Below are 12,433 nucleotides of genomic sequence, written 5' to 3'. Positions count from 1 at the left end.
GGAGTGACATTTTCTCTTTCGGTTCTAAGTCAAATGGACAATTTCCCCACGGTCCGGACCTTAAAGGGGAACTTCTGGTTGCATTTCAAATGTTCCAAATGTGGTATTATTCCATTTAAGTACCCCAGTGAAAATTTTTTTTGGAAAGGGGAGTTTTCTTATTTTTTACAACCAATTTTCTATTGCAACATGGGCGCAGCCACTTATGTGCGTCTCATCTGTTATGCGTGACGTCATGTCGCGGTATGCTCAAATAGGCGGAACTATTCCACCTGGCGTGCTGTCTACACAATTCATGGACACACACACACACGTTTAGAAAACTGCCGTTTACCCCATCACCACACACATTTCGATTGACAAGTACAAATATCGATTCAAATACATACAAGAAGCACCATAGTATAGATAGCGGTAAATAGCCGCCCTATCTTCGTCGGCACCGTGGTCTGTTCAGACCGTCATTTCATGTTGATCTATTTTCACTCATAGCTGTGGCCACGACTATTTCCTTTAAGGAGAAAAGGGTTCCTGAATACGAGATGTAGCAAAAATAAAAAGAAAAACTACCCGGCCACTGTTTGTGATCCTGAAAAACATCATCATTAATAAGTGTCGCCATTTTCTCTCTCTCTCTCTCTCTTGGCAATGTTGCAACATCACGTATATTACAGGCACACGCACACACTTGCCCATGTGGGGTATGCTTTCGTAAGTGCTGTCACTATTGCCATGAGTGGTGGGTCTCAATAGTCCCTTTCAGGTATGTGCAGTTTTGCTTTAGTACTTTTGATTCATCCGTGTACTTTGGTGTTCCTCGTTCGTAGACAGCATGTCTAAAATGTGACTAGTCTTTGGTACATTATATCATAGATACATACATACATACATACATACATATATATATACATATATATATATATATATATATATATATATATATATATGTATATATATATGTATATATATATATATATATATATCATATATCTATATATATTATATTTTTCATATTAATATATAAATCTCAATTGAGCCATTTATGCACGAAGAATGGTACGCACACATTAGCTTTCCTATTCCAAACGGAGTAATTTCACATGCAGTCATATGTAAATATACCAATACACCGTTTTTCTACACAAAATTACACTCTCTCTCTCTCAACTTATATCGAATGCAAAGCCTTAAACCGGAATGAAGGAACAAATGAAGAATTCCAGACCTTAGGGGCAAGATGAGAGAGAGAGAGAGAGAGAGAGAGAGAGAGAGAGAGAGAGAGAGAGAGAGAGAGAGAGAGAGAGAGAATGCATTAGACAAAAGGGTAAATAAAGGAAAATCCCCGAATTTATTGCCATAGATGAGGTAAAAAAAAACCCGGGAGAGAGAGAGAGAGAGAGAGAGAGAGAGAGAGAGAGAGAGAAAGCAGACAAAAAAAGATACGGACTGTATTATTGCGTGCATACTTGTTGCAAACGTTCAATTGAACTAAAGAATTCATTGAAGAATCATTTGAGTAGGGGGACTTTTAGTAACGATTATAAATTGCTTGTGAAAATGATTTCTGAAAAATTAACCATCACAAACACAAGTCGCTAATGAAACTGTGTGTGTGTGTGTGTGTGTGTGTGTGTGTGTGTGTGTGTGTGTTTGGTGATCTCTTCATTCTGTTTATCCCATTACCTTCCGTTATTATTTCTTTCCAATAAACGGCAAAATACTATTCTTTGGAAGCTTGAATTTCAAGTCACTGGACCCTGTGGTGGTGGGCTTATTCTATATGAATGAGATTCATCTTTAGAATAATAATAATACTAACTTTGAGACTACAACGGTCCCCTAGAAAAGCTAAAAAGGTTAAAATAGAACGGACGATAAACCAGCTCATGAAATCAGGAAACAGAAAACTTCTTAATAGTATCAGACATCCGGTGTCTACATATGCTAAGAAACAAGTGGCCAGCGTTACGCACGAGTTCTATGTAAGTGAATTATTATTACAAAATAATTCAAGTTACTCATTGGCATAATGATTGTTGACGGACGTGCGAATTGTTAGGGGCAGTTGGGACGGGCAACCAGAGGTCCTGTTCTTGCCCAGGGGCGGAAAAATAAGAAAAAGGTAGAAAGGAAAGGGGGTTCTATAAACCGTATTCATATGGAACAAGCCAACCAAAGGGGCTACTGACTTGAAATTCAAGCTTCCAAAGAATATTATGGTGTTCATTAGAAAGTAGTAACAGAAGGTAACAGATAAACAGACAGAAGAGACTAGTAATTGGAAAAGAAAAAAAAATAAATGGACAAATTATTAGATAAATAAACAGATACTCGTAAAATGTAATGAGATTATAAAATACACACTGTTAACAGTCATTTCACGTTGGTCTATTCTTACTCACAGCTGTGGCCATCACTATTTCCTTTAAAGAGAAAAAGGTCAAGTTCCTGAATACGCTATTTCGAAAGAAGAAGAAGAAAAACACTACCTGGTCACGGTTTGTGATCCCGAAAAAACATCATCATTAACAACCGTAGCCATTTTCTCTCTGTCTCTTAGTACTGTTGCAACTTCACGTATATTACGGCCACACACACGTGAGCACGTGCAGTAAGCTTGCGTAAGGGCTGTCATTATTGCCATGAGTGGGTCTCAATAGTCCCCTTTCAGGTGTGCGCATTCCTGCTTCAGTATACTTTTGATTCATTCGTGTCCTTTGGCGTTCCTCGTGCGTAGACAGCATGTGACCTGACTTTGGGGCATTATATATATATATATATATATATATATATATATATATATATATATATATATATATATATATAGATATATAGTATATATATATATAATATGATATATATATATATAATACTATATATATAATATATTAGATATATATATATCTATATATATATTAATGATATGTATATATATATTATAATATATATAAAATTATATATTATATATATATATATAGATTATATATATATATATATAGAGATAGATAGATAGATAGATAGACAATGAATAATATTATATAAACCTCAATTGAAACATTATACACTAAGCATGGTAGTACACACATTAGATTCTCTATTTTTCTGTTTTTCTACGCAAAAATACGGTCTCTCTCTCAACTTATTGAATGCAAAGCCTTAAACCTAATGAAGGAACAAATGAAGAATTACGGACCTTCGGAGAAATAGAGAGAGAGAGAGAGAGAGAGAGAGAGAGAGAGAGAGAGAGAGAGAAAGACATAATTAAAATTCAGAATCTTTCCTGCTATATTTCGATAAACAAAAATATCTCTCGTGGAATATAGAAAATCAACGAAAAATCGAGAGTGAGAGAGAGGAGAGTATATGAACTGGATACTTCAGATATAGATTTCAGTTTGAAGAAAACGTGGCCTTACCTGGCTTTGGCAGCAGCTGTTATTAGGACGTTTTTGTCCAGATGTTGTTGGAAATCCGGAAGAATAGTCATCTTGTTTGCTGTGGCTGCCTATTCGCTGGCGAGATTTCTCTCCTGACTGATGATGATGGAGCTGAACAGCCTAAGGAAAAGGAACTGAACGAGAGAATTGCGGCCTTGCTAGACACCATCCAGTAACAGAGAGAGCAGCACGTGCACTTGGACAGGAAAATAATTCTTCAGCTACAACAGAGGCTCGACTACCAAGAAGAGACGCAGAAGGCGGGCGGAAGGGAAGAACGCGTTGGTGAAATCCAGATCACTCAGTAGGTGTTGCAACAGCTGGCCTTGCAAGAGAGGGTCCACTCGCTTGAAGCTGGAACGATAAAGAGAAGAGGGAGAAACGTCAGCTGGAAGACAAGATCGTCAAGATGGCCGAAGAAAACCAGCATCTGAAGAACAACGTGAAGGAAATTGGTCAGAGGAACGATGCCCTTTGTGAGAGGATAAGGGAACTGTCTGGGCAGTGGCCAGACGCAAACTGCCTGCTTGAGGGGCTCGAGAAACTGCTACGACAGAAGGAGAAAGACATGCAGCTAAAGATGGCAGGAGCAGCGCGGATAGCGAGGCTCATCCAGGAACGAAAAGACTCAACCGAAAAGTGGGAATCCGACAGGAAAGAGCTGGAGCTGAGGTTGGATCGCCTGCAGAAGGACATGGAGGACCTCTTGGAAGGAAAAGTGTGGACTCCAGTGTGAAGTTGAGACAGCGAAACTCAAGAGGAACGAGCTGGCATGCCTTCTAGAGGAAGGAAATGGTGGCCTGGAGTCGGTGGAGAAGAAGGCCGGTGTCCAGAGCGAACGGAACGACCAGATGGATGATGAGGTTGGATGGGTGCGAGGAGCGAAGGAGAAAATGGTGTCCGATTTGAAGAAGCTCCAGGAGAAATAAAGACGAATGGAGGAGAGCAACTGAAAATTGCAGAAGATTCTGTCGATGTTCAAGAAATGGCGTGATGAAGACTGCACTGGCCTCACTCAGACAGATAAGTTGTGGAAATTTTGAGGAGGATGTTTATTGAATGGAAAATTTGACGTTCATTTTGTAATAAGTTTGTTTTGTTAATCCTTGAAGGAAATTGAACTAGAAGAGAAATAAATATGTTAAAATGTTTTGTTAGAGTTTGATTGATTGGTGGATGGAAAAGAGGAGCGGGGAAATATAGAAAGGGTGAAGAAAATAAGGGGATTAGTGTAGGTGCTGGGAAAAGAAAGAGGATTAGGAGAAGCCCCAAGAAAATTGAGAGGATTCAATAGGATGGGTGGAGGTGCTAGAAGAAAGAGAGGATTGAGTAGGATTCGTGGAGTGCAAGGAAAAGAACTACAAGATTCAGAGAGTGCCCAGAAGAATTGAGAGGATACAGTGGCATATTCTGGTTCTAAGGAACAGAATAGCTATTACACTGTTCAGGGAGTGGCGGGCGAGGCTCGCCACTGGTCCCAGGACGGGCAGGCCGGGCGGGCTGGCGTCCGCCACAGGTCCCAGGATGGGCAGGCTGGCGTCCGCCACGGGTCCTGGGACGGGAGTGCCAGGCCCGCCGCTGGTGTCCACCACAGGTCCCAGGATGGGCAGGCTGGCGTCCGCCACGGGTCCCGGGACGGGAGTGCCAGGTCCGCCGCGGGTCCCGGGACGGGTGGGCAGGCGTCCGCCACTGGTTGTGGGACGGGCGGGCAGGTGTCTGCCACTGGTCCCGGGGAACGGCGGGGGAAGGCGTCCGCCACGAGTCCCGTGACGGGGGGATGGGCTGGAGTCCTCCACGGGTCCCGGGACGGGTGGGCAGGCGTTCGCCATGGTCCGGGACGGGGGGCGGGCAGGGGTCTGCCATGGTCCGGGACAGGCGGGCAGGCGTCCGCCACGCGTCCCGGGACGGGCGGCGGGGCTGGCGTCCGCCACGGGTCCCGGGATGGGCTGGGGCAGGGCCTCCCGCCGCCGGGTCCCGGGATGGGATGTGGGCGGGCAGGCGTGGTTCGCCGCATACGAGGTCCCAGGACGGGCCGTGGGGGTGGGCCGGGCGTGGCTATGGGCGTCCGCCACGTATCCCGGGACGGGCGGGCAGGCGCCCGCCACGCGTCCCGGGACGGGCGGGTGATGTCTGGCCCGTGTCCCGGGACGGGCAGGCCGAGCCCACTGCGGGCCCCTGGACGGGCGGACGATGTCTGCCACGTGTCCTGGGAAGGGCGGGCTTGGTCGACCATGGGTCCCAGGATGGGCGGGCGCTGTCCGCCATGTGTCCCGGGATGTGCAGGTGATGTCCGCCACTTGTCCAGGGATGGGCGGGTTGGTCCTGCTGGGGGTCCCAGGACGGGCGGGCGATGTCCGCCACGTGTCCCGGGATGAGTGGGCCGGGCCCGCCGGGGGTCCCGGGATGTTCGGGCGATGTCCGCCACGTGTCCCGGGACAGGCAGGCCGGGCCCGCCACGTGTCTTGGAACGGGTGGGCTGGGCCGGCCACGGGTCGCGGGACTGGCAGGCGATGTCCGCCATATGTCACGGGTTGGGCTGGCCGCGGGTCATGGGATGGGCAGGCGATGTCCGCCACATATCTTGGGCCGTTCCGGCTGCGGGTCGCAGGATGGGCGGGCGATGTCTGCCACGTGTCTTGGGCCAGGCTGGCCGCGGGTTACAGGACGGGTGGGCGATGTCTGCCACATGTCCCGGGCCGGGCAGGCCGAGCCGGCCCTGGGTTGCGGGATGGGTGGGCGATGTCCGTCATGTGTTCCGGGCCGGGCGGGCTGGGCAGGCTGCGGGTCGCGGGATGGGCGTGCGATGTCCGCCATGTGTCCCGGGCTGGGCAGGCAGGCCACAGGTTGTGGGACGGGTGGGCTGTGTCCGTCACGTGTCCCGGGCCGGGCTAGCTGCGGGTTGTGGGACGGGCGGGTGATGTCCTTCACGTGTCCCGGACCGGGCAGGCCGGGCCACCCGGGGGACGCGTGGGCGATGTCTGTCATGTGTCCTGGGCTGGGCGGGCCGGGCAAGCGATGTCCACCACATGTCCCAGGCTGGGTGGGCTGGGCGGATGATGTCCATCACGTGTCCCGGGCCGTGCTGGTCGTGGGATGGGCAGGTGATGTCTGCCACATGCCCCAGGCCAGGCAGGCCGGGCCTGCTGTGGGTCGCGGGACGGGTGGGCGATGTCCATCACATGTCCCGGGCCGGGTGGGTTGGGGGACGGGCAGGCAATGTCCGCCATGTGTTCCGGGTCGCAGGACAGATGTCCGCCACTTGTCCCACGGGACGGGCTGGTCATGTCTGCAACGTGTCCTGGGCTGGGCGGGCTGGGACCCGTGGTGGACATTGCCCGCCCGTCCCTGGACCCGTGGCGAGTCCAGCCCACCTGTCCTGGGAACCGTAGCAGACATCGCCTGCCCGTCCCGGGACCTGTGTCGGACGTCACCTACCCGTCCCGGGAAATGTGGTGGACATCGTCTACCCGTCCCAGGATCTGTAGTGGGCCAGGTTCTCCTGTCCTGGGGATACGTGGCGGACATTGCTTGGGACGGTTGGGCGATGTCTACCATGTGTCCTAGGATGGCTGGGCTGGACCCGCCACGTGCGATGTCCGCCATGGGTCCCAGGACGGGCAGGCGATGTCCACCACAGCTCCTGTGACGGGCGGGTTGGGCCTTGCTACTCGTCCCTGGACGGGCGGGTGATGTCCTCCACGGGTCCCAGGATACGTGGCGATGTCCGCCTGGGGTGAGGACCCTGGTGGAGAGGCAGCCAGTTTGGGCCAACAGGTGCTTGGCCCCCGGCCAGCAGGCGACCAGGTCATAACGCCATGGGTGGGGCCATTGGTGTGGGAGGAGACGGGTTGGGGCCTCCACTGGGAAGCGAAGAGGTTGGGCCGCCTGGGGTGGTCCCCCATGCTGTGAGGCAACTAGGTCGGGCCTCCAGTGGTTGGGCCCCTGTCGGGGAGGTGACCAGATTTGAACGCCATGGGTGGGGCCCTTGGCGGGGAGGAGACTCGGTCTGGCCGCCAGGGGTGGGGCCTCCGGAGGCAAAATAGTTAAGTTTTTCAGACCTAGCCAATTTTGCTCTAACTGCTCCTTGCTTGCCGCACTCGAATGCTGAATGTGAACGAGTGGTCAGTAAAGTTATCCTCTTTAAAACTAAACAAAGAAGCAGACTGAAAACAAGGACAGTTAATGGGGCTCTTCTCTCTGCTAGTTGTATCAAAGGTTCAGGAGGGTCATGTATTCATTTTACTCCTGCAAATGATGTTTTCCAGAATAAATAATCATGCACAATTATTCCAGAACATCAGAGAACATGAATCTGATTTGGAAGAGGGTTCTTAAAGATATGCTTTACAATTATTATTGTTATTAATTTCTTTATCATGGGATAGGTATCAGTACCAGTCATGTTTAATTATATATATTTATTTTAAATTACTACTCAGTGATGCTATTTTGATTTTCGATGTTTTGGGGTGTTTAAAGATATGTATGAGAGGGCCTATCAACTCACATATCCTCGTGTTAATTCGTTATCAGTTTAGTTTACATTATGGAAAGAAGTGACGTTCTAAGCTGCATACTTTTTTATTTTTACCAAAGTGTTAATATAATATAGTAATAATTTCTTCATAACAATTGTTCATAACATTAACTAATTATTCATAATTCAATTTTTTTCGTTTTTGTAGAGAGAAATGTTTCATTTGTATTATTTTTCTTAATTATGTAAATTGCAAGATATTAATGACTACAACGAAATCATACTTATATTCATTATTTTGTCAAATTATAAAAATGTGTTAAATATCAGAAACAGTGTAAGATAATAATTACGATAAAATCTACAATTTTGTACGATATTTTTACTGAAAACCCCATAATTTTGAGGAGCCAGTACGATAATTTCAATCCGAGAGTGTGGCAACACTGTCTCAAAGCCTAGAACTCGTCACGTAAGCCTTGTATTGTACATTCTTAAAGTGAAGAATAAAAGCCAACTGATTATGAATATATCATCTTTGCTTCCAAACCAACCAAGTTTTAACAGTAGCCATCCGTTTTTCTAAAGACTTATAGATCAGTCTTCTCATTTCAGGTAAGAAACGCGCGGAGCAGGAGAAGGGAACGTGTACTACTGCTGGTGAGAATGATCCCCAGAAGTTTCTCGACGCCAGCAAACCCGACGACAAACTTCTCCTCCAAGACATTGAGAATCGCCTTAGGGAAAGTCCCAACATTCCCGACGAGTGGAAGAAACGATCCCCTCTCGAGTGGTTCCAGTATTATTTAGACATCTTGCGACAAGACGCTGACATCAGCAGTTGTGAAAAGTCGACCGAAGCAGTCGCCATCATGGAAGGCTTTGTAGACTTTGTCCAAGAGATTGGAATCAAGGACTTCTCAGAGTTGTACAGTGACGATTGTGATTCCGATGATTCCAGTGACAATGAGTCGGTGAAGTCTGTCGATGTGGGCCAGAGAAACAAGGAATCAAGCGCTGAATGTGCTTTGCGCGGGACAGCACTGGAGAAATTTTGTGTCGCACCTTCAACTGAGCTCGAGCCAGACAGCGCTGGTGATGCTCATCATCAGATACTGTCTGTGAACTCTGCTGCTCAAAGAAGCACAAATCCTCCTCAGCAGACAAAAAACTTACCTGACGTCTTAGACACTTCTAGCAAAAGAGGAACTGACAAGAAGAATGGAGAAGGATTTCATTGAGTTATGTATAACTTGCACTAAGAAGAAAGCAAGTGAGGATTCTGATACGAAGAGTAGCACAGTGGTCTCTTATATTGTTGGATAAAATTACTGTACCTAACCATAGCAAGGAAGATTAGTTATTCTTTATAAAGATTAACTAATCTTTATAAAGATTAGTGCTTTAACTATACTTAAAATTTCAGCCAGAGGCAGAAAGTGGCTACTTAGCATTTGAAAAAACCTTTTCCCATTAATAACTTATTTTTTTTTTGCATGAATTAGTTTGAAATTTTGGACATGGGTTAGTTTATGTATCGAAAAGGTCACTATTCATATTTTCCTTCTCCCCCCCCCAAAAAAAAAAAATCTTTTAAAAAACAAACATGGTTTGCAAACTTTGTTTGTGAACAATGTTTCCTAGTGTGGACGGGCCTTTAGTGCCCAAAGTTACCCTGTGGTGTCAGTTTAAAGATTAATTGTACCTCTTTTATCTGAATAAATACAAAGAACTCGTCTATTTTAAAGATAGTACCCCCCAATGACAGTACCTTAATTGACGAAAGCAGAGTCTGTTAATGACATTATTAAAAGTGGTTAGCCGTATTTTTGTTGTGTTCACTTTGATAAGACTATGTTTCTTGGGAAGCTTATTTGAAAGGCCTCTCTCTCTCTCTCTCTGCTTTTATAATAATAGTCTTCATGCTCCGTATCTCACTATTACTCAGCTTGTCAAATGTAAATTTATCAAAGGCCGTAAGTCTATGGTGACCACTTTCAGAATTTACGTAAGTGCCCTCTATTTCCCCACCAACAAACGTCACTGTTTGATGGGAACTTGCATGCATAAACCTAATGTCGAATACAGGTTATATTAATTAACAGCTGCCTGTTGTTAGTGAAAGATACAAGTTTCCAGAATCTAAATTGAATTGTATAAAGAATTTAGGCCAAAGGCCAAGCACTGGGGCCAGTGACTCAGCGAGGTCATTCAGGGCTAAAACGAATATTGACAGTAAAAGTCTGAAAGATGGAGGTCTCTTTGCACGTTACGCAATGTGTGGACGGGACCTGTATGACACGCGTATCAACAGAGGTTGCTGAACTTGTTGACACCGACTATGAACAAGGCCGTCCATAGTAGAATCCCTTGTTTTGGTCAGTCAGTACATATTGTCTACCATGGCTGACTGGAGTGAGGAAGAGGTCCTTCAATTTATTAGTTATTACGAAGAAAAGACTTTACCGTGGCCAGAAACTTCTTGGAATCTCATGTCAGCGAGTAATTCCCGACCACTTTATTCTACCCTTCTAGTATATAACCTTGATTGCCACCATCTTTTATTTCGCTTCATCTTCGTTAAATAATGTGTATAAATATACGGGGCAGCTGATACTTGCATGGTGGCCATCGTCGGTAAACAACCCGGACAGACTGATGATCGCAGTGGATTGCAATGAAGTCAGTGCTTAACGTGGTTACGGTTCGTCTTCGTCCTCAACATTTTGACAAACCGTATATGCGTAACTCAGTTACACATACAAGGTTCGGCTCTCACGTGTGTACCCACCTTAAATTAAGTAATGCCCACAGTGCACCGTGTGATGTGCTCTGACGGCCGTAGCCGCAACGAGGTCCAGTCTCCAGAATCTGATGTTTCCAAGTCGTATAAGAAACATTACCATTTAGCCCATGAAGATGAAAGTGGAAAGAGGCTGTCTGAAGAGAATGCGTTATTGTGTGTCTGGTGAGTATTTTGAAGTATTTTAGATATAGATAATGGAAGAGAACTAGATCTACCGAAGAGAATAAGAACCGAATGATTCACGAGTTGTTGCAAGGGTTAGGGTAAATATATTTTATAGTAGTTGCAATAAACCTTATTACATACGTGACAATGGAGACTCGCCAGAACTTGAGACAAACTCATGCTGGAAGTGAGCTGACGAGTATAACCAAGTAACTGACTAACGCGTACAAGGTTGAAAATTAATGGATGAAATAAATAATCATTGGCGGAGATTGTGGTAATTGGTTTTCATCCTGAACAAGGCTACAATTCTTGATCGAGGCGGTAGGTAGGTTTAGCCTTCTATACAGAGGCATCAGTTACAAGGCAGCAGGAACATTACTGCCTACAAGCTTGGAACCGTTAATACCGGTTAGACCGACTGGTATTTAATTAAACATGGTTGCATATACTCTGCGTGCTTTCCATTCGATATGAATGAATTCTGTGAAAATGCTGTTCGTCGTTTAATCAAACATTTTCAATTATTGCAATTATAGTGTTGCAATGGTTTGGTTGTGGTAATACTGTACTGGGTACTCGTATGTTTTCTTATCTGCTAGATGTTCTCACATCTACGATAACTTTCGTCGAACTGGACTTTCCTTTCATATTTTTGTGTGAAAAATAAAGCAGATACGAGAAGTCTACTAAAAAAAAGTTTTAGATAATACCAATAATTGCCAACGAAATCTCTGGCCTTTCTAACCAAATGCGTCTGGCAACACTAATCCAGGAACTTGATCCTTGGAAGGCTAGCTGTAGCTTGTAGTTCCAGATGCCTTGCTTGTTGTTGTGTATTGCTATGCTCAGGCTATATGCCGAAAATGTTTGGAATCTTCAAGAAGAGACGTGTGCACATTTAACCTTTAAGTACCCCCATCTGATATGGGCATTTTCATCAGATCATCGCCGTGTGATATTTCCTTACATGAATCGCCATTGGTGTTCGCCTTGTGTCAAAGTCCAAGTCCTGGAAATGAACTTTTCCACCCCTGTAAGTATGAAAGGAGCTTTACGATTAGTCGATGATTATTACCGATTACTTCCTTTATTGTACACTCTAGGCTGCATAAGTCTTAAGTGGATGTTGATTGGTTGAAATACACTATTCCTCAATCCACTTAGTTGCCGTGGTCCACCATGTGAGCAAATTGGCTGCCTACTGCATAATATCGCAGAACAGTTAATGTGGGATGGAACTGAGCGTGAGTTTTGTACTCCTAATCAGGTTAAGGAGACGAGTTCGCGGCATACCTAACTCAATTACCTAATGGGTAGTACCTACTACTAGTAGTGAAAAGTAAAATATTACCGTAACTTGGTATCTAGTGAAAGAAGTCGGTTCAGGTTAGGCAGATAGGCCTTGGCTAGTCTATCACAGATCCGAATATGTACCCATACGTAATTCCAGTAATTGGTTAGTGATAAAATATTTATTATTCTATAGATAATTTTAATCTGTATATGCAAAAGATGAAGTATTCGTAGTAATTAGCCCAGTGACTG

General features: G+C 45.5%; 2 protein-coding genes across 3 annotated transcripts in view; both read left to right on the top strand.

Moving 5' to 3' along the window:
• Positions 1-9,654, top strand: part of LOC135225876 (glutamate [NMDA] receptor subunit 1-like) — a 47,549-nt gene extending 37,895 nt beyond the window's left edge. The window contains exon 21 of the mRNA XM_064265440.1: positions 8,530-9,654. Within this exon, the coding sequence (XP_064121510.1) occupies positions 8,530-9,155 (626 nt within the window). The 3' untranslated portion in view covers positions 9,156-9,654. The remainder of the gene's footprint in view (positions 1-8,529) is intronic.
• A 2,043-nt stretch (positions 9,655-11,697) lies between these two features.
• The window catches only part of LOC135225875 (nucleolar transcription factor 1-A-like), a 176,453-nt gene continuing 175,717 nt past the window's right edge, over positions 11,698-12,433 (top strand). Inside the window, exon 1 of one of the 2 annotated variants that reach the window (XM_064265435.1) lies at positions 11,698-11,921. The gene's annotated coding sequence lies outside the window, so the exon portion shown is untranslated. The remainder of the gene's footprint in view (positions 11,922-12,433) is intronic. The other variant, XM_064265438.1, reaches the window with a different exon arrangement.

The sequence above is a fragment of the Macrobrachium nipponense genome, chromosome 13, assembly GCF_015104395.2.
Source record: "Macrobrachium nipponense isolate FS-2020 chromosome 13, ASM1510439v2, whole genome shotgun sequence".
Lineage (NCBI taxonomy): Eukaryota > Metazoa > Arthropoda > Malacostraca > Decapoda > Palaemonidae > Macrobrachium > Macrobrachium nipponense.
The sequence above is the reverse complement of the archived record's forward strand: the minus strand, read 5'-3'. Positions and strand labels throughout refer to the sequence as shown.